The 23,001-nt window shown below is 41.8% G+C and overlaps 1 protein-coding gene across 6 annotated transcripts in view; it reads left to right on the forward strand.

Moving 5' to 3' along the window:
• Positions 1-23,001, forward strand: part of LOC111862253 (echinoderm microtubule-associated protein-like 2) — a 110,423-nt gene that overhangs the window by 2,826 nt on the left and 84,596 nt on the right. For 3 of the 6 annotated variants that reach the window (XM_023847479.2, XM_023847487.2, XM_023847485.2), the window contains exon 2: positions 19,444-19,905. In XM_023847479.2, coding sequence (XP_023703247.1) covers positions 19,803-19,905 — 103 coding nt within the window. In that variant the 5' untranslated portion in view covers positions 19,444-19,802. Of the gene's footprint in view, positions 1-4,684; positions 4,763-9,515; positions 9,594-16,105; positions 16,176-19,443; positions 19,906-23,001 lie in introns of those variants that run through there. The other 3 variants (XM_023847480.2, XM_023847483.2, XM_023847481.2) reach the window with 3 other exon arrangements.

Here is a 23,001-nt window from a genome sequence, read left to right on the forward strand (position 1 = left end):
CGAAGTCTGTACTTCTTTTGGCTTATTTTGGACTTCACCCATCGTCCGGTATATAAAAGACAAAAAAAAAAAAAACACGACGTTTCGGAGAGTGGATCTGTCTCCGTCTGCAGATGGATAGGGAAGGTTAAACCTACTCAGTTTGGCCCCTTAGAAAGAACTAGTCTCAATCACTGGACTGGTCCAGTGGGGCCCAACTGAGTAGGTTTAACCTTCCCTATCCACCTGAAGACGGAGACAGATCCAGTGTCCGAAACGTCGTGGTTTTTTTGTCTTTTATATACCGGACGATGGGTGAAGTCCAAAATAAGCCAAAAGAAGTACAGTATACACCATCGTCAGAATCCTTTCAAGTCTAACCAAAACGAAGTCTGTTTGAATAGCACTATAAAACTGTGACTGTGTAACTTAGTTATCATACGCCCAAATGATATCTATCATCTACCGACGAACCATTCCCCAATTTCTTACAATGTGTCGAAATATAACCGAAAATATATTTATGTCTTAAATGTAATCTTATTTATCGCTGATCGATTTTGCAAGGATTCGTATGTATTAACCTGAGATGACTTAGTCTGTCCTGTCGCGATTTGTAGAGTATGTAGCTTAGCGTCATAAGCTTTCGATAAAACCGATCCAACCCAGTGTACACGGTAGGAGAATCTGTGACTTTGTATACCGTATCATCTGGCCAATACTACTCTGGGATCGACACTGCGGTTACATATAGTCGACAAGTAATGTAACGCAAGGAATCACTATTACGATCAAGTTGCTGGATCAGGGGAATGGTGTCTACCTTAACCAACAAGGTGTTGATCCAGATATGGCCCAAACCCTCATCGCAACACAAGCAGCAACACAGAGAGCAAAAGCTCAACAGTTGATGCAATACTAGGAAGAAGGTGAGGATGTGAACCTTCCAAGTTCTATAGAGCACAACCATTACCTCTGCCATTGCAAAGAAAACAAATCAGATCCTGTTAATGCAGCATCATTTGGGAAGTTCGTTTCCCCTGGCTTGACAAACAGAAGATTTGCTACAAGCGTAATTCCAGATATAACTATTATGGGATATGTGTAACTCCTGAATGAGCTTTAAATCAACTGTCAGGTGACGGGAACTCAGCTGTTCGCTAACAACAATCGTCACAGAAACGCTATAAATTCCTGTCAGGCTTATGTAGCAATGGGAGTGGCAATCGGAAAATGGAAAAAGAGTTCAAGCAAAATACAAGCCATTCAGCCAGCAATATTCAATCCAATTCATCAGCACAGTATCTTCATCACCACCAGTGCCTAGGCGATGAATCAGGAAATATACCTGACTTTCCATGTATATAAAATTTCCTCCGGGACTTGCCGCACCTGAGGACTGCACATTGGAAAATGTGGACACACTTTATAGTATGTACAAAGAACATTGTGAGGCATTCCTGGATGTGGCTGTGAACCTGGAATTCCGTAGAGTTCAGAATTTGTAGAGATAATTCTGGCGAAGCTAGGATAACAACAAAGGCATGAATGTGAAGAGAAGACGTATTTCTGCATTACGAAGCTGTATATATTATGCAAGCGCAGACTAGTTCAACAGTTCGTCTGGCGTGTGGATTACCTGTTCTGTTCAAATCTAGTCGAAGTCCTCGTTCCTGATGTTCTTAGGCCAATTCCAAGTTCATTAACACAGCAATTCATAACTTTGCAAAAAGACTGAAATCGTGACTAACAGGAGACACGATAGACTGCCCTGAGGAAATGATGCACATCGAAGTCTCAGCTCTGAGTGCCTTGGCACAGGATTTTACGGCGCTGCAGCTCACTTAACCATCTGGCTCAAGCTGCACGTGCTGTCCTTCAGAGCTGCATAGATGAACCAGATGCTAGTTGACCTCAATCGAGTTGACTTTCGCAAGTTAGAAGAACAGGCGTCATGGGTGTGTTAGTCTGATGATAACATGGCAGGACAACTGGAAGCGGACTTCAGAAAGACACTGCATCACCAGAATTTATTGGAGCAGTAGGCATTCTGGCTGATGTATGTCGTTGTGCAGGTACTGTAACTGTATGTAGGGAAACCCAGACAGTTGTTACTCAATGGTCGTTTCACAGCTCAGTGATCATCAGAAACCTGATGCTCCAAAGTGCAGGAAGCTTTGACTCTTTCGCCTGATCTCTGTACTGTATGACGAATAAATGTTCTTCCTAATAGATCAGCAAATGGCTCTGGAGACAGGAGAGAACGGAGAGAGAAAAGGAAACAGGAACAGTCCGTCCAGCGTGACTTAATCCAACAAGGGCCTGGTGAAAGCCAGCATCAATTTGCCCGACTGACGACCGACTGGCCGACCGAGTCAGTTATGAGTTGGGAGACGGCATTCGTAGTTGGTGGTTAGCCGTGAGCGCGGAAATGGAGGAATTTCCATTGTCAGATGCCGCTGTCAAACAACTCTTGAAAATATAACAGACTGAGAAGACTTAATATGTACTGTGATGATTTGTAGAGTATAGATTGGTGAGTGTTTTATAGTTATTTGTCGTTACTCGTCATAACAGTTCAATAAATCCACCTATGAATCCAAACTAATCCAAATTAATAATTTTAAAGGAGTAAATGTAAAGTATGGCTACCCCTGTACCAGGCCGTGAAGGCCCATAGGGTTGTGAGACGTTGAGGGTCCCACATTATCTACACAATCGGCTCAAAGATGGCGGTAAGGTTGTCAGCCTTACGCGCCGGCCGCGCTTTACTCCCCAGGAAAATTATTTAATTAATTCCTGGTAGTCATTTCTGTTAGAGGCTGATTCGACCCCAGGGCCATAGTGCGGCTGGAAGGATTATGTCAATTGAAAAAAATCCTATGACCTCATCAAGACTTGAACCCGCGACCTTCCGGCTTGTAGCATAGTGCCTCAACCAACTACACTACCGCGTGAGGAGTTAGAGTAGTAAACTTTACCACATCGAAAAATCTTACTGTTAAAAGTACAATGTTCCCACATCGTAACATCCATAAATTTACTTGGACGTCTCCTGATTGGAAGATACACAATCAAATCGACCATATTTTGATAGATAGGAGACGGCATTCAAGTATACCTGATGCCCGATCATTCAGGGCAGCAGATTGTGATACTGACCACTACCTGGCGTTGGCAAAGGTTAGGGAAAGACCGGTAGTGAGGAAAACAACAATGCACAAGGTTCATATGGGTATGTTCAATCTCAATAAATTAAACGGGGTAGAGGTTAAAGAGCAGTAGCATGCTGAAATCTCAAATAGATTCGCGGTTTTGGAAAATTTGGACACTTAGGTGGATGTTAATAAAGCTTGGGAAACTATTACAGAGAATATGAACAGTTCTGCCAAGGAGAGTCTATGTTATTATGAACGCTGCCGAGAGTTTTTACTACTGCGTAGCAACCAGCGCGGCTCGGCTCGGTTCGGCACGGCACGGAGAAATACCGCTTTCCTTATTGTTGCATAACCTTGTTCCACTGTTGCGTAACTTAGCAACCGACTGTTTATCAAGAGTCTGTCCTCGTGGTAACTCGTTCCACAACCCGTCTCCCAACAGCGGTTTGAAACTATAATTCAGATGTACCTCTTGTTTTAAACATTTTCAAGACGGTGAATATTCAACGAAACATAAGAACAGCCATTTTCTGATTCTGTGAATTGTGAAAGGATGGTGATGTAACTTCCACGAACGGTCAAAATGAACAATTAATTAATTGACCGATTGGATTCAGTCTTGGTTTTAAAGATCCGTTGTTACCTTGATCACTCAGCTATAGCAAGCCCATGTTGTTTTTGTTAAAATTCCGAAGATCACGCTCGGTAAATGCTAGTCATTTGTTTGTCCTCATCACTGCCTTCTTGATCACGGTACCTCTCCCCTCTGCTTGCAAGCTCTAGGTTAGAAATTTAAGATTACAACGAACCTCTTCATTATGATAAAACAAACTAAATCTCAACTGTGTACTGTTAGCTAAAGCTTATCCATATCGGCGAAAAGTCAAAACTACACGGTCTTTGATTTATGGCACTGAAAACGTTGAAGTCCTCTGCCGCTGATCTGGGTTTATTGGGGTAAATACCGACGGTCTTTTATCGGACGAGAGCACCATATAATGATAAATTTGTATATGTTTACTAAAGAAAGAAACAACCAATATTAAGGCTTCATTTTTAATTCCTACTATACAAACTAAGAGACCATATTATACATGTGTATTGTGGCATGTAGACTTGCTGGTGGGCCACGACCGCGAGATAAGCAAAAATACAACAGCCATTGCTGAGTAACGGCTTCGCAAACAGGTATGCTTGCACGGCAACAACTTGAAACAACAATAGACGGGAGGTATTTTCTGTGCAGTCCATGCCGATGTTACGAGTATAAATAGGGCAGTTAGTTGAGAATCGACTGTTGGAACAATTACTTAGTTGTGAGACTAGACAAAGTGGCGCTGGGGCGTGTTTTCTCCGAGTACTTCGGTTTCCCCTGCCAATCTTCATTCCACCAAATTCTACATTATCATAATTACCCGGGGCAGGCTACAATAGGCCAATCAGTGTCCGCCGTGCCGAGTGGACCCAGTTGGACTCCACCCCCCCCCCCACCCCCCATTCAGCGAATTAGTTGTGAGGGTTGTGAGACAGTGGCCAGCCTGTAAGAACGTGAGCATGCAAGCAGGAGGACATTGTTTGGACACCAGGCAGCGACTGGTGAAGATACAGCAGACTGAGGATTCTCGGTACGTGCTGTAGTGAAATGCAGTGTGTGTGAATTAGCGACAGCATTACAGTACTCGTAGTTACGTTCTGTAAGTGTTCAGTAAATCCGATTACCAACGCGAGCCCAGTATATGGTCACTCATACACGTGGCAATATATATATATAACTTGTTTAATGTAGGTGTGCTTCAAAATCAGTTGCAATAGAGCCCTGCATTAAAAGAACAACTAGATCTGATTTGGATGCAAAAAGGAATCAAGACTTTATTTTGTTTTTCTTCCTCAGTTGCGATATATTTCTGAAACAACTGAAGCATTTGTTTTCGAGTAGATTTACCTATTACGTATGATAGAGAATAGGGGACTTTAGCAGCACCATTAGTAATACTGGGGTACTACAAATGATTCATTCCATTTCAAACACTATATTCTCCAAAGTATTATATAACAAAATAATTGATATATGAAAAGAACCGCAAACTCGCCAAGTTTGCATCGTGATACACCAGTTGGCAGCATGAATGCAGTGCCTCACAAAATGGCGACGAAGATGCTGTGTGTTGGAATATGCGAGATGTTCGTCTGTTATTGCAGTGCAGCGTGCATTCAGAGCAGAGCATAGAAAAGAACCACCATGTAAACACAGCATTTTGCGATGGTATCGGCAGTTTAAGGATACTAGTCTGTGTAAAGGAAAAAGCACGGGGCGACCAATGTAGTGTTTTGAAATGGAATGAATCATTTGTAGTGACTCTGTATTTGAATCAAACACCCTTAATATCTTTATATGCTATAGATATAAATTTAGGTTGCTTTGATTATGAGGGAGAATAAGAGATTTCGGTAATCTTCGGAGAACTGTTTGATGTTGAATATTAAAGTTAAAATATGTAAACATACCTTATTAACTATCTTGAAAAGAATTGCGGGGAAGTTCATTGGGCACGAAATGTGTACTTAATTTTACTCTACAGAGTTAAGAACAGTTTTTATTTCGATAAATGTTTTAAGAGGTTCATCAGAGGTAAGAGCGAAGACATATGTAGATCTTAGTTGTGTAGTGCCCGTTATTTTTGTCCAATTTTAACCAGCGTTTGTGTGTATAGTCAAATTGTATTAAAACTCCCCAGTATAGAGTTTCATGAAAACCGTTCATTCCTTCTCGACCTGTCTCACGGTCGATACGAACTTAATAGGCACTGAGCATTGTTACGAAAATACAAAAAAAAAAATATTATGTAAGTCCAAAACTTCAGAAGCGTTAAATGACAATAACAACCGGAGAGCAAACGTGTTCCCTCAAACTGCAGTCTAAGTTTGTCTCACATGGGCACGTTAATAACTAAATTAACTGACGGAACCAAGATAATCCAGCATGGATCTGTTTGTTTATAAGCGGTTCATTTAAACTCAGAAGTACGGACGAATCGTCAGTTATTGATAACTGTAAGTACAGAGGTCGGAAATGTGACGATCATAGTTATTAGATAACAGTACGGAAAAACGGCCGTGGCCTGTTTCAAGGCATTTGCTTTGGAAATCGCAGCTGGTGGTGATTCTGAGGAGATTCAAACAGAGGACCTCCAGCTGCACTAACCTCCTAGGTGAACGTTGTGGAAACTGTTTTAATTAGAAGCCAAATTATTATTTGTCAAGGGACATAATGTGCAGACTGCGTAAGTTATCGAAGCAGTAAAGTTGGTAAATTTGTTCCTGTGCTTAACTAATTAAGCACTATGTCATGATGGCATATGGGGTAGTGGGTGTATAGATCCACATTTTCTTGACCTTTTCACTAGTTGGGAGGTGAGTGGTCAGCTTCACGCCCCTGCCGCTGTACCCCTGGAGAGAGAGCCCCCTGTACCCATTTGATGGGAAGTTGGGAGGGCGCTAGAGCCGGTCTGGACGACGTGGAGAAGAGAATATTCCTAACCCTACCGCGGCTATAACTCCGACCCCTCGGTCGTCCAGCCTGTAGCCAGTTGTTATAGAGACTATTAGAACAAGCAGTATCTCCTTTAAAGAATACTTCTATAGGATATAACACCGTATAATCCGATATAAATTAACCGACGTTACGGGGGAGCGTAGTGAATTTTTGCCGGGCCGCAAGTCATCGTATCGAATGAGTTTTCGTAGTAGTATGATCCTGACTTGTATTCGCGAGGTGCCCGTTTAGAATCTGGACCGTGATACGGCTATTTTGATAAGTTCTTCCGGTGGTTTTTCTCAGATCCTCCATTCGCATATCGGGATAGCATCTCGATTAGGACATGGCCGCATCGTTCCAATTTTTTTTCCAGCTTATCTATTTATCATTCGGCGCTAACTATCCTTACTTCTGTCAGCGTCTGTAAAATAACCCACAAGAACAAAAAACGTCGTAAATCCAAAAATAGTATTGGCCCGCTCTTCACAGTCAGCCCCGTGAGAACCTCACGTCCAACACAGTATCTCCATTGTTACAGAGCCTAAGAGTATCCTGAGTTCTTCGTGATTTTATTTAAACCCTCCAAACCAAGCGACTGCAGGCGTAACACCTTGAAACACGCCAAAATCGCTCTTCCCAGTCCATTGCAATTTACTGAATATGATTAACCTCTCATAATTTGACTCTAAATGACATCATCAGTGATTCTACAGCCGTTGTTGGGCCCTGGCCTCTACTTCAGTTTTGTAATCTTTCTTACATAGACTGTAGGACTCCTTGGACGAGTGATCAGCTCATCATAAGGCCGCTACCTACACACAGGACAACACGAACACAGAATAAACGCATACATAACATCCATGCCTCGAGTTAGATTCGAACCCGCGATATCAGCCTTCGACCGAGCGAAGACAGTCCATGCCTTAGACTGCCCGGCCACCGTGATCGGCTCTTTAGATTATTAGCGTTGTTAAATATCCTGTGGTCCATCCATGATATACTCTACAGCAGAGAAATGGGGTTTTGACGGCCCATTTTGTATCAGATTTCTTGACCTCTACGGTCAGCAATGCCGCTTTCTTCAGATCATTTTCCTAGTCTTTTTTTTCTGCCTTCTAGGCCAGGGTTGTCTTCCTTTATAGACTAGTACGAATATTTCCTTTCACCAAATGCCAGTTTTACTGCCTCGTTTTACAGAACTACGTTACAACAAGCTGATCAAAATTCCTTGGAATCTTTGATACTAACCGGTTCTATGACTCACATTTATTTCCTTCCCTCGATTAAGCCTTCTGGGTCAGCAGCCACTGTACACTTATGTTTCGATTTGACAGCATCGTGACACAATAGGCAATGCTTTCTCTTTTATCGACGCCTTCATGTTCATTTACAGCGTGTACAGCACTGGATATCCATCCATCCATCAGTAATCTGTCAGACGACAGGTCCACAGTCTCTTCCAAAACAGTTCCTCCACTTAATGCGATCTTCTGTTTTTGGAAAGAGACTATCCAGGAAAAGTGATAATGTGGTAGTTTTTCCATTTGCTTTCCACATCGCAGTACAGCAGCCGTTCAAACCACTCTGGTCACGCCTGTTGCTATACGAACTTGAACCATCTCGAGCATCATTTGCTCTGTGCTTCAAGTCGCTGCTGATGACGCTGCTTCCGGCATCAGTTTTTGGTGTCTCTCTTCGTCTGATGCCTACCCTTTGACCTGTCCAGCAAGGGAGGCCCTGCCAGTAGCTACGCTACCGCTGGTATAGCTCTCAGGGTCCTTGGCATACTCAAACACCCTCACCACGATAAGGTGGAGACACCAACGAGGGGCACTGGATATAGCGACACAAAAATTTATCTGGTACAGATACTCGTGGACAAGTACATATAAAACTTAAAGACCGAAATATATACAAGAAGCTCTGGGAATAGCTACTCGCCTACTGTCCTTCGATACGATACAGACCCCGTAGAAAACGAAAAAAAAAGGGGGGGGGGACACACATACACACTCATAAACACACACAAAGAGGAAAATGGTCTCATAAACCTCATAAAGAAAATTATGGGGGAATAAACAGATGATCTCATAAGCCTAAAAATTAGCATGGCATACAAACAGATGAACGGACACAGACACAGAGAGACAGACAGCAAGGTGATTTCATAAGCCTAATTTTATTTTATAAAATAATTAGGGTAAAAATAGCGTAAAACGGTAAGGGCGTGAAACTGGCCACTCACCTCCATGTGGTGCCAAGAACAAGAATGGTGGAGCTATGCCACCACTCCCGTATGCATGTTCATGGAGTGGGACATCTTTATTGTTTCCTTTGCATCTGTTATTTTGTAAGCCTATGGGCGTGAAACTTTATTCTGCTCTCTGAGAGGAGGTGCGCGAAGATACGGTTGGCCTACTGAATAAGTAAGTTGAAATCCGAAAAGAGTACATAAAGAGGAACAGGAGACATTTTAAACAATGAGGAACTTCATAATTTTCACATTCAACATAATAATTTTCGACTCGTTAATTCAAGAGGGAGGAATAAGCTGGTTATTTGGTACGCTTGGGACCGGAAATCAAAAGGGAAGAGACCACTCTGTGTAAACTGGGGATTGATGGGAAAATGTTAAAATATAGAATTACTACAAATGATTCATTCTATTTCAAAACACTATATTGGTCGCCCCCTACTTTTCCGTTTACACAGACAACCAGTATCCTTAAACTGCCGGCACCACCGCAGAATGCTCTGTTTACATGGAGGTTCTTTTCTATCCTCTGCTCTGAATGCACGCTGCACTGCAATAACAGAAGAACATCTCACATATTCCATACACAGAAACTCTTCCAGCTTCGTTGCCATTTTGTGAGGCACTGCACTCATGCTGCCAACTGGTGTATCACGATGCAAACTTGGTGAGTTTGCGGTTCTTTTCATGTATCAATCATATTTGCATGTGAAATACTTTGGGAAGTGTAATGTTTTGAAATGGAATGAATCATTTGTAGTAACAGTGTATATTGAAGATGGCGGTGCTGCCTGGATTCGCTGCTCCGGGATCCATTGGTGGGTTTTTGTGCGCTGGTGAGAATCTTCCATACAGTCAGGGAATATGTTGACCAGTTGAGTAACTATAAATTGTTTATAGAAAGTCAGGCATAATTTTATAATCAAAATAATTACTTTGTTGTATATAATTAATTTCCGTCTTCTACAGATATGATTTATTAGGCCTTTCGGGATATTCTGATTCAGAGTCATTTCTGGTAGTAGTGAATCAGTTACCCATATGAAAGGAATCATTTGACGGGAAATCGACCCATCGCAGTTCCTCTACCTGCATTGTTTAGCACAACGCAGAAAATGCGCGTGCATTTCTTTTTTTCCCCGAACGGGACTCGAATCTGCGATCCTAGTATTGGAGCAGCACAGGGACATATATGCATTGACAGCCCTGCCAGTTGGGTTATTACTTTCATATAAATCACACATTTGCCCATAACACACCTGTACATACGTGTTTTTCATTACGCTATTGATACACTTACCGGTTTCCATTCGAACCCTGCATGTTACGCGTCTAGACGTAACCAAAATTATTTTATTGCCAACATAAACCGGGATTTCCACGGCTAATTATTTCTACAAGACTGCATAATTTAAGCAGAGCTGTCTCATATTTGCTTTCTTAGACCACAAAAGAATATTTTTAGGGCCCTTGGATAATTTGATTGCGCGGACAAGAAGATATTCCCAAAGACAACAAAATTTACCTAACTAATCAATATGGTAACAGAACTCGGTGTAACGCCTTTAATACCAGTGGACACGAATCCTAGCTACTGCCATCTACCTATGATCTCCACAGCCTATATCCGTATGATTCAAGCTGTTATCCTCGCGTATTCATCTAGATATTCCGAAAAAATATTTTCAGAAATTCTATATGCATTCCTTGTGTCATATAGTCCTAGCCACATACCCAGTACAATGTAGCCCCCTGGTTTTCATAATCCTTCAAACTTTAGGCGGCCTGTAAAATAGAAATTCCTCGTCTGATATCCCGAATGTTTCACTTCATTCTTTTTAGGTTCAAATATTTTCTTGAGCCCTTTGTTTTCAGACACCTACAATTTATGTTCTCCTCAGAGCTGGATAGTTCGTTGAGGTTTCCTAATTTTTTTCCTTGGCACTACAGCCCTAGTGGGCCTAGGCCTGCCTCCATGAACTTCTCCGTTCACTTCGGTTTTTCTAGATCTTACACATTCGGTAGGACTACTTGGGCGGGTCATCAGCTCGTCGCAAGGCCTCTACCTGTACACAAACACAAAAAAACGCACACAAACATCCATGCCCTGAATGGGATTCGAACCCACGATCCCGGCTTCCGAGCGAGCGAAGACAGTGCATGCCTTAGACCGCTCGGCTGCCGTGACCGGCAAGGTTTCCTAATACAGATTTCAAATATTAAATGAATGTCATCAGAAGATACATACATCGTACTCCTTTTGCGTTCGAAAAATTGCCCAAATATTAACATAACTGCTAACTCCGCCTGTAGCGTATTTGTTATGCTGACCGACCACAGTAGCCGAGCAGTCTAAGGTATGAATTGTCTTTGCTCGCTCGGACCCTGGAATCTATAGATAAATTCTCAGGGTTTTGTTTATAACGGAGTACTTATCGAAATACAAGGAAATCCAGTTTCTGACTGTGTAATTAGCTTTACAACATTAGGTTCATATATGCAAAGTAACATATCTGGAAAATGCTTGTATTCCTAACCATTTTTGTAAAATCATGTACTTAGAATGCACTTGAAACCCATTAACCAGTCCAGGCATTGCTGACGTATGAAGTGCTACCGTGAATTGCGAGTCTATCAATTAGGCTAGTTTTATTTTGTCGTATAGGAACGGATATATTCCTGAACGCACACCTGTCGAATAGCAATCAGCCAGCTGGGCATGGCCGCAGTGCCTCAACCGGAACATCAACCATAGGGGTTCAAATTGTGCACTGTGTTTCACACAGCACGGTTTGCATTGCTTGTTCACATGGGACGTCATGCAAAATTGTTGGTGGATCTAACTTAAAATTCTTGTCAGGTGGCGAATGGCGCTGGAATGAGTAAGACTTCCTTTCTGTATAGATATCCTTTTTAAGAGTAAGTTCTATTCGTGCCATGTCTTTACATCGGGAACTGCATGGGAATTATTGCCAATGGTGAATGGAATCTTATGCATGGGTAAACCAGCATATCATTAAGCTATATGAGTGCACTATAACTTTCTGTCCCCTTCTGTTTTGGGCAATGTAAACAATCGTAATTCTGGGTAAAGAAATAATTCGTACTGGTTAGTGATTGCATCAGACAAAGGGAACTGTGAAATATAGCTACTGGGCTGCATTTCTTCGACGTCACTCTTCCGTTTGTACTCTTATGAACTTGGCATGTAATTTCTTACCCGCTGAACTCTAAGGTGTACCTACAGACATATGAACAGGCAGTCATAGGCGGTCATAGGTACGTGGTATGCGCATAGCGGACCTTTACAGGAATGTTTGCCAACAGATTTAACAGACATAATGATCCTGTACTTTGGCCTTCTCGTTTTCCGGACTTGAATCCTCATAACTGTGTTTTAAGGGGGTATGAAGGACCGCGTCTTTACAACAGCAATAACACTCAAAAGTTGAATGAGTAATTTAAAATGCTGATTCCAGTGTTAACAACTGTGGCGAGAAGGTAGGCTTACAGCGCCGCGTCGAGGTCAATGACAACCATTCCGAGCATCCCATGAAGTAGCACAAGTGAAGGTGCAGCAAGCCGACCACAGTGGCCGCGCGTTCTGAGGCATGAACTTTCTTCACTCGCTCGGACTCTGGGATCGTGTGTTCGAACCCCACTTAAGGCATGGATGTTTCTGTTAGGTAGCGGCCTTGCGACTGGCCGATCCCCCATCCAAGGAGTCCTTCCGACTGTCTTAGATAAAGAGAAAATAAATTTACTTACCTCGACACCGTAAATGTATAAGATGAACAGATTAAGAAAGAAGGAAAGAAAGAAAGAAAGAGAGAAAGGTGCAGCAACACCTTCAGTACTCATTAGCTTAATTGTACAATAAGTATCCCGTAGTACTGAGGAAGGAAAGTCAGCGAGACGAGTAATCGATCTGAAAACGAAATATTTAAAATTAAATTAAAAAATTAAAAAATGACCTTAAACCTAAAAATGTCAAAAAATGACAAAAAATTACTTATAAAATTTACATTTCTGTAACCAGCAGCTCATATCCGAGATTTATATATTTAAGAGCATCGCATAGGATACAAAGAAAAAAAGATGACATGTCATCAAAATCCGGGCCCTGATTATGACAAACAACAGAAACAATGCATTGACAGAAGAAGAAGATTCTAGCTCGTTAATGATATGAAATACACATTTATGAAACGTAGCAAAAGAAGTCTGTACAGTAGGACTGTGTGTTAACATTCAGCATTTCGTTGCTATGGTTATTCGAAATAGCGTAATTTCTCAACTTTCGTCTTTCTGCAGATAAGAATTTTATTTTATTTTTTTGCTAGCATCAGGTTTGCCAAGATAGTATTAATATAAGTCCTTCCGTTCACTCACAGTTTCAGCTGCCAGAAAATCCCTTCCAGAATTTATATATATACACATGCATCTTAAACCATATGTGACTCCGGTGTTGGTGGGCCGGCTTTCCCTTATATCGTTTCAGATGGCGTATGTGACGTGTTTGTTTCGTTTTTCTCGAAACGTCATTGATCATACGTGCTCTTTGTGCATATGTCTATACGTTTCTAGCGTGATCAATTTGCAGCCGAATCCTAACAGATAATATTGCGCTTCGTCTCTCATGTACGATCGTCGTAACTAGTCCATTATTATGCAGTTCTGTTACTTGCTGGAACTTCTCGAGGAGACTGTTCGATTCGACAGGATGGCGCTACGTGTTTTGCATCTAGGGCAATACACAATGCTGTAGGTCCCCCCCGCCCCGGAAACATGATTACTTCGAAGGAATTGTGGCCACCCACATGCCCTGGCTTAACATCCCCAATTTTTTGTGGTGCTTCTTAAGGAAAAATTGTACCGACTGCACAGCTGCAAGTTAGTACCGAATACGAGTATATCACCCGTATCATTATGACGGGAACAAGCTTGTCTCTCGACACACCGTCAAGCTGGCTGGGGCATGATTTGTGACAAGTCGTGTGTGTGTCATGTTTGGATATGAAATATGCTTTGTGTATGAGTACTTTTTCAAATGCATCACTCTGTACATAAAGCGGAAACCTGATTACGAGAAGTTACTAACGGTGTACCTTCAGCACTGGTAAACATAGGAAAATTTAACTTTACATATTGAGAGTATAGATTCGCGCTCATATCACTGCCTTCCAAATATGGGTGAAAATAATCTGTTAGGCCCTTGAGCCCTTACAAAGCCCTGAAACGTGATTGTTTCTCATGTAGAAATTTAAGTTATGCTACATTGATGAACACCGCGCGCTGTCTTTATACATATTCAATCAGAAGGCCCTGGAAACTGTTTAGAATATGTACAACTATATTAACATCGAAACATTTCCTTGCACTTGTGTTATCAGCAAGCCACATTCCAAGCAATAGCGGGTTCATGACCGCGTTCTTCTCCTGGGAACGTGTCTTGGCCTTATAACACATTGCAGTATCGTCCCCCTCTCTCTTCCCCTCATAATCGACTAACCCTTCCATTAATTGCCGTGCCATAGCTCAGGCGGTTAGTTGACGGCTTACCACCGCGGCGACCCGGGTTCGAGCCCGGATCAGTTCATATGAGATTTGTGGTGGACAACGTGGCACTGGGGTAGGTTTTCACAGAGTTCTTTGGTTTCCCCTGCCAATTCGCATTACACCAATTGTCCCACAATCATCATCATCATCTATCATCTGGGACTGGTACAGTAAGCCAGTAGTGGCAGCAGTACCAAGTGGACTTAGCCTCAGCCCGTGAGAGAAAAATACCCTTCCCGTAATTATCACAGGCTGTGTGCAAAGGAAAGTGTAAGAGAGGGTTGCATTTTCTGAAGATTTCACATTCAGCTGAATTTTGAACTCGTGAATTCAGAAAGAGTACAAACCAGATTTCTTGTTTTCGTAGTAATATAAGCGTATTCATTTGAGGATTCAACAGAACCCGGTAGGTAAGAGACGTGACCTGAACATTCCTCCCTTAACGGTTCGATGTTGTAATGTCCTATGCATCTGGTAGGAATGTTTTCCTCGTCTGTCTGGGGTTTCATGCTGTGAAAGTTTTCATTACTGGTGTCGCAGTAGGTCTGTGTTTCATTTGCTGAAATCAGATCTGTTTCTTAACAAACAAAAAGAGATGGCTTTAGTCCGCAGGCGAGCTATACCGACCGAGTGACCGCCGCTTGTCGGCTAAGTTAGTGTCAACTTTGTAAGATTTGAGGCTTTCACGGCGGTGACTATGAAGAAAACAGTCTTCTGGGATTTGGCACCGTGTATATGTTGTGTTAACCGACGTTTCGGAGGAACGTATCGCCTCCATCTTCAGGGTAGAAGAAAAAATATAAGAAATCTGCAAGCGAAGAGACCGTGAGAACCGGTAAAAGCAGACGGTCTGCTTATACACATTTGGGTAAGAAGGTTATCCAGCGTTGCGGGAGGACTAAATACTGCACTTGGAAGAACACGTGCATTTCCCTCTCTACAATAAAATACTAATGATGCTGCGTGAGACTGGGTAATACACACGGCTTGTAGCATAGTGCCTCAACGAACTACGCTACCGCATGCCCCCCTTAAGTAGGGTGACAAACTCTCCCGTATTTCCCGGGATCTCCCGTATTAGAGCTAATTTTTTTGGATCCTCCCGGCTCCCGTATTGACCTTCTATTTCTCCCGTATACTTCATTAACAATCAAGATCGCAAAATTTAAATTATATATTATTCCCGCCAAATACATTCCGATATAAACTGTCATTATTATCGACAGTTTAGACTTAGAGGTACTCATCGATAAACATCGAAAAATTACCCATAATAATCGATAGAAAGTTTAGCATATACTAATCGATAGCGGAATATCAGTTTCCGGATTGTAATATTTTCTGTTCTTGCTTCTTGCCGTGTTCGTCCTCGTGCTTTTAAATAACTACCAAATTGAATCCATTTTCATAATGAGTAGTGACAGTGAAAGTGAACGTTTGCTGGACTGACGCCGCGCCGCTAAAAATGCGCAAAATTTGTCGTGACTAAATCTCCCTTAAATTCATGACCGAAAGTTGGTCACCCTACCCTTAAGTGATACAGTGCCTCTGAAGAGTGATTGGTGAACAGTTGCTTTAAGTGGCTTTAGGAATTTCAGCTTCTCAGTTATTTACAACAACCGTTGGTTCACTGCGAAACAGGACTCCCACTTCGATGCCTTGCTTGGCGCATATCCGCTCCACACACACCGTAAGGGAAGCATAGTGCATTGGTTTCAAGCTTTCTGTGGCAATCTCTACTTCACAAATATTCAGTTCTTTATGGGATCATTTTTATATGAAATCTAAAATGACATGGCCACCGCGCGAATTCTGCACTTTCCCTTTTATGGTTCATTAGAAATAAGAATATTAGATGAGGCACTGTAAAATATTCTTGCATATGCATACATATTGGGTTAGTCTATAGCTGTTGCTGCATTTCTTAACTTATAAACGGGTATATAACTTGAATTCGCCCACCCCCTCTTTACGCTATAATCATGACCTTGCAGCAAGGAACTTAGTTTAATTCAGTTCCCTGAAGGAACAGTTTGAGGGGGGCAAGAGTGTATGAATGACTGAGTGAATAAATAAATAAAAAGGTAAGATTGTCCCTGTGCTCAACGAATTAAGCACTACGCCATGAAGGCAGGCGTATGAGGGAGTGGATGTATAGATAGACATTTTCTTGACCTACGCACTAGTTTGAGGTGAATGGTCACCTTCACGCCCCTGTCGCTTTACTCCCGGGGGAAAGAATCCCCGGTGCCCATTGGACAGGAGTTTGGGTGGACCCCAGAGCTAGTTTGGACGACTTGGTGGAGAGAAAATTCTTGCCTCCGCCAACCCCTCGGTCGTCCAGCCCGTGGCCAGTCGCTATATCAACTGCGCTATCCTATAGTCGGAATTGTACTGAAATGTAAGCAGTCGTACGAAACGTGATGAACTAACATTCCTTCTTTTTCTTCGGAGAACATAGTAAATGGGTAAATTGGGAGAGTTTGTACACATGCAAATTTCCGAACCTAACTAAGTGCATAATTCTTGATATCACATGACGAGGGAAGATAATGGTGGTTTGTATAGGTCTCCCATCTTTGTTAAGGTTCGGCCACACAGAGCGCTACGCTATGTTCGCTACGTACGCTACGTGCGCTAAGTACGCTGTTTACACTCTGCGACGCAGCTAACATAGGGAACATAGCGTACGTAGCGTACGGAAGTCTGTGTGGCCAGTCACATTGGCAATAAAGGGAGATATTTTTCTGTTCGTGTAGCGAACATAGCGTACGTAGCGCTCTGTGTGGCCGAACCTTTACGCTAGTGAAATCTAGGAGGTTACGATGGACTAGGTGTAGCCTATGGCTGGGATGGAGGCAAATAATGTATTAGAATTTAGGTGGGGATATTTTGGATCACAAAAGTGGAGATGTGAATCTGGGAAGTGGTTGGACCTGGTTCAGGATCGTGTTCGAATGGTGGACTTTTGTACGTCTTAGCGGTATGAAACTTGCCACCGCAGGGTCGTCTGACAACAAGCAGCATGTTTCACGGCACGTCAAGAAGTTATGTGCGGAATTGGTAGTAAGCGTTTTGTATGGGTGTGAAAATTAGTCTCTGACGTTAAAGGAGGAACATAGACTGAAGGTATTTGAGAAGGTGCTGAGGAGTTTGTTTGTTTGGACCGAAGAGGGATGAAGCAGTAGAACACTGGAGAAAATTGCAAAACACGTACTGCTCCACCAGATTAAATTAAAATGATCAAGTCAAAGTGAATGAGATGGATATGGCATGGAGCACGCACTGGGGGAGAAACGGGAGATATATACAGAGTGTCCCATGAGGAATGGACCAAACTTCGGGAGGGTGTTCCTTATGTTAAAGTATGCCGATATAACCCAAAACACCTATGTCCAAAGTTGAACGGTTACGGAGATAATGGCCAGAGAAGTGTCAAACTTTGACCGGCGTTGCACACTTGTTGATTACAAAATACATATTAAAACTGGCAGGAATATGTGGATTCTGTAATGTTAATAATGTACGTAACATNCATACTTTAACATAAGGAACACCCTCCCGAAGTTTGGCACATTCCTCCTGGGACACCCTGTATATATATGTACATACATATGATTTTAGCGTAAAAACTAGAAGGAAAGAGACCACTAGGGAGACTTAGACTTAGGTGGAACGATAATATTGTGAGATCTTAAGAGAAATAAGATGGGGTGGTATGGACTGAAGCAGAACAGGGGCCAGTGGAGGCTCTTGTGAGCACTGGAGTTTATTAAGTTGTTAGCTGAGCGACTGTTGGCTTCTGAAGAAGGACTCAACTCCATGCAGTTGGTTAGTTTTTTTTTTCTTTTTTTTCCCGCTCCAATTTTGGACTTTAGGGCTGATTTTTCAGTTTCAGCGATCATTTTTACAGACGGTAGGACTCCTCGGACGAGTGATCAGCTCGTCGCAAAGCCTCTACCTAAACACAGCACAACAAACGCAGAATAAATGCATACACATATCAAACATCCATGCCTTGTATCGGATTCAAACCTACGATCCCGGCTTCCGAGCGACCGAAGACAGTACATGCCTCAGACCGCTCGACTACCGTGACCGACTGCTTAGTTAGTAGTAGTAGTAGTAAACTATTATATACTGTAATACAATTTGTTTCTAAAGAAAAAAGACATGTAATCTTACTTCCTGAAAAATCCTCATGTGATATACAGAGACCATCGCTGGCACTGTTATGTAACGCGAAGAAGGTCGTTGGTGTGTCATAAGCTTATTGCCATTCACAATTACTCTCTTTAATATACAGAGTGTCCCAGGAGGAATGGACCAAACTTCGGGAGGGTGTTCCTTATGTTAAAGTATGCCGATATAACCCAAAACACCTATGTCCAAAGTTGAACGGTTACGGAGATAATGGCCAGAGAAGTGTCAAACTTTGACCGGCGTTGCACACTTGTTGATTACAAAATACATATTAAAACTGGCAGGAATATATGGATTCTGTAACGTTAATAATGTACGTAACAACAAACTAACTTGTGAGTGACATGAAGCCATAAAATTGAAGTACAAAATACTCGCTCGCCATGTCATAATTGTCCTTAGGGTTTCCAAGCACTATACATGACACATGAATGGCAAGCGCTGACGTAACGTGCTGACTGCGCGTTCTGATAAAGCCAACTACATAAGCACGGCTAGGGTGAATCACGGCACTCAAGGACAAACAAAGATAAGGCCTCTCAGCTGATAGGTATAATCCGTGGACCCGCTAGAAGACCACACTTTTCTCGGGCCATTATCTCCGTAACCGTTCAACTTTGGACATAGGTGTTTTGGGTTATATCGGCATACTTTAACATAAGGAACAACCTCCCGAAGTTTGGTCCATTCCTCCTGGGACATTCTGTATTTCTAAGTTGTTGCTCTGACTCAAAGTCGTGGAATTTGTGTTTCAGGTCACTTCACTACCTGCAGGTGGAGAGGCTGTATAGTTGGAAGCCGTGACAGCAGACTGATACTCACAGAGATAGCGTGTTGTAGCGGGTGATAGTGACATTAGCGTTTATCTGTGTTTAGACTGTGTCTGATATCGTCACTCTTTTTAATTCCAGACAGGGATTTGTCCGCGTTGATAAAGCAAAAGCTGTTAATCTTCATTACTACTGAAACAGATCCTAACCATTATAGTGTTAGTGTTTGCGGATTTAATCCAATTCGCGATGAATATATTCCTCGTGCAACTGTGCAGTGTGTCCTAGAACTCGTGGATGGCGTTCTGTGACTTTCTGTGATACCACTATTTGTGTTCTCCGGAATGCGTTTGAACGGACGACATGGTAGTTCTGGGGCGACAGGAAGTTCTCCTGGAAACGTTACTTCAGGAAAACAAGACGAACTCGCTTCATCTACAGGAATAGGTAAGTATTTATGTGGCCTTGTTTATGGTGGTAGCAGAAATCCATTACAGTAACATTTCAGATAATAGATTCTAAAGTGTTCTGACGATGGTCGATGACACAGAATTAGTGCGGTGTTGAACTTTTTCCATCGTCCGGAATTTTAAATAATAGAGGACACACTTTTCGGAAACTGGATCTGTTTCCGTCCTCAGATGAGGAGGAGGACACCGCAGTTGTGTCCCATAGAAAGAGATAACATCAATCATTGGATGAATTGATTGAGTGATTGAGGTTAGCTCTTTCTAAAGGAACCAACTGAGTCTTCCCCCTCACCTGAAGACGGAAAAGATCCAATTTTCGAAACGTTGTGCTTTCTAGTTTCTAGAACACCTGGCGATGGACCAAGTCCAAAACCCAACAATTCTGAGCAATACAGGTAACTTTACACTTTTGTGTACTTAATTTTACATTTTTATTTTGTGGTTTTCTGTGTTACGACACCGAGTTGTAGTCTGGTAGATGGGTACTGACGTTTCGGAAGAACATACGGCCACCATCTTAGAGACTACAATATGAATTGTCTCCTCAGAGGAAAACTCGGGTAATGCGATGCACATTCACACATTTAGACAGATTGCGGGAAGAACAGTTTTTGAATTGAATGATAGGCAAAGAGTCACTGAATATAATACTCCGCTCCTCGGTAATGCAGTTCACATTTGTTACTTTCGTTCGCAAATATTTGATCTGTGACGTATTTTCGAAATCTTTATTAACGTTCATTATATATTGAGTTTGTCCAGGTTTCCAAATTGATGTGTACATATACGTAGTTTTCTCTATGATTACTTATATTGTAGTTTGCTGTGGTATTTATATTTTAGCACAGTAACACAGCATCAACATAGAACTGCAGATGATGTGTCTCATTTTTGTTCCCCAATGTTTTACTTTGATCTTGTTAATGTCGTGTTTTAAAGCGTCGTTGAAAAACAATGGCGATAAAACTGCTTATTTCAGACAATTCTATAGGTTCATTTAAAAATATTTTAATTAGCCTAAATAGTTTCGCATACAAGCCCAGTATTGTACAGTAGTACTAAAAAAGAGTAAAGCCATCCCTGTAAGAGGCCGTGAAGACTCGTAGGGTTGTGAGACGTCAAGGCTCCCACATTTTCTCTAGACAATCGGCACACAGATGGCGGTGAGGTTGTCAGCCTTACGCGCCGGCCGCCCTTTATCCCTCAGGAAGATTCCTGGTACTTATTTCTATTAATGACTGAGTCGACCCTAGGGCCATAGTGCGGCTGGAAGGATTAGGTAAATTGAAAAAATCCACCTCATCAGGACTTGAACCCGCGACCTTTCGGCTTGTAGCATAATGCCTCGACAAACTACGCTACCGTGTGCCAGTACTTCCATCTTAAATTAATAAGAGGGTTTGTGGAAGTTTGTAAACAGCTTATACAGTGNTTTTCCCCTCCGGTGTCAGACGAATGCAGGAAAAATAGTAGTTAATCTGTAGCGTCGAAAATTACACTAAAGAACCCCAGTAATTTCACCTATATACGGAGTTAACCTTGAGAGAATAATGTTGTATACGATTTTGTACGTAGTGGACAAGAATGATAATGTCCCATTCATAACTCTAGTCAGCTTTATAATTTCTTTCATAAATAGGTCACCCACTCACTCATGGAAATAAGCCCTTCTTCAGAAGCCGCCAATTGTGCAGCTACTCAAGAAATTTCCAGAATTTTATGCAACCCGAAATTTCATTACGGTGTTCACAAGAGCCCTCCACTAGTTCCTGTCCTGAGCCAGATCAATGCAGTCCATAGCATCCCATTCTATATCTCTAAGATTCATTTCAGTTTTATACACACACATACGTTTGGTCTCCCTAGTTATCTCTCTCTCCTTCTGGCTTTCCCATCAATGTCCTATGTACATTAATCTTCTCCCCAATGCGTGCTACATGCCCTGCCCATCCCATCTCCCTTGACTTGATAATTTTAATTATACTTGGAGAAGAGTACAAATTATGAAGCTACTCATTATGCAGTTTTCTCAAACCTCCTGTCACTTCATCTCTCTTCGGCCCAAATATTCTCCTCAACACTCTGTTCTCAAACACCCTCAGTCTATGTTCCTCCCTTAATGTCAGAGACCAAGTTTCACACCCATACAGAACCACAAGCAAAATTATAATTTTATATATTCTAATTTTTATGTTTTTGGACAGCGGACGAGAAGACAAAAGTTTCTGGACTGAATGGCAGCAAGCATTACACCCGAGTTCAATCTCCTCTTAATTTCCTCCTGAATCAGGGTTTGATCTGTTATCATCGTTCCCAAGTATCTGAACTGTGCCACATTTTCAAAACATCTGTTTCCTATCTTTATGTCATGATTTCGCCCTGCATTTTGGTGACGAGACAGCAACACATACTTAGTTTTCTCTGTGTTTTCTTCTAGACCAACCTCCTTACTAGCGTCAAATATAGTTTCTGTGTTTTTCTTTATGGTATATACATTATCACCCAGTAGATTCATATTATCAGCATGGACCAACAACAGATGTGTCCAATTTAATTTCAGTCCAACCGTGTTTTCCTGGACCTTCCTAATGAAAGCAAAGTTGAAAATGAGTGGCGATAAAGCATCTCCTTGTTTTAGACCATTCTGGATGGGAAAATTATTAGACAAATATTTATCTATACGGACTTTATCATACGTTTCATTTAAACACATTTTAATCATTCTAACTAGTTTCATACATACCCAAACTCTATTAGATTATTGTCCAATACTTATTTCCTAACTGAATCATAGGCTTTCTTGAAGTCTATGAATAGCCAATGTACTGTCTCATTTTACTCCCTATTTGCTCTCCAGTATTTGACAAATTCAAAAGATCTCATCAGTAGTTGATCTGTTAGTCGAAACCCACACTGACGATCCCCAATAATTCCATCTATATATGGACTTACCCTTGAGAGAAGAATGTTGGATACAATTTTGTATGAAGTTGATAGCAGTGATATCCCACAATAATACTGCAGTCAGCTTTATCAACCTACTTGTGAACTGGTACAATAATAGATTCCTTCT

Source organism: Cryptotermes secundus, unplaced genomic scaffold, assembly GCF_002891405.2.
Source record: "Cryptotermes secundus unplaced genomic scaffold, Csec_1.0 scaffold88, whole genome shotgun sequence".
NCBI lineage: Eukaryota > Metazoa > Arthropoda > Insecta > Blattodea > Kalotermitidae > Cryptotermes > Cryptotermes secundus.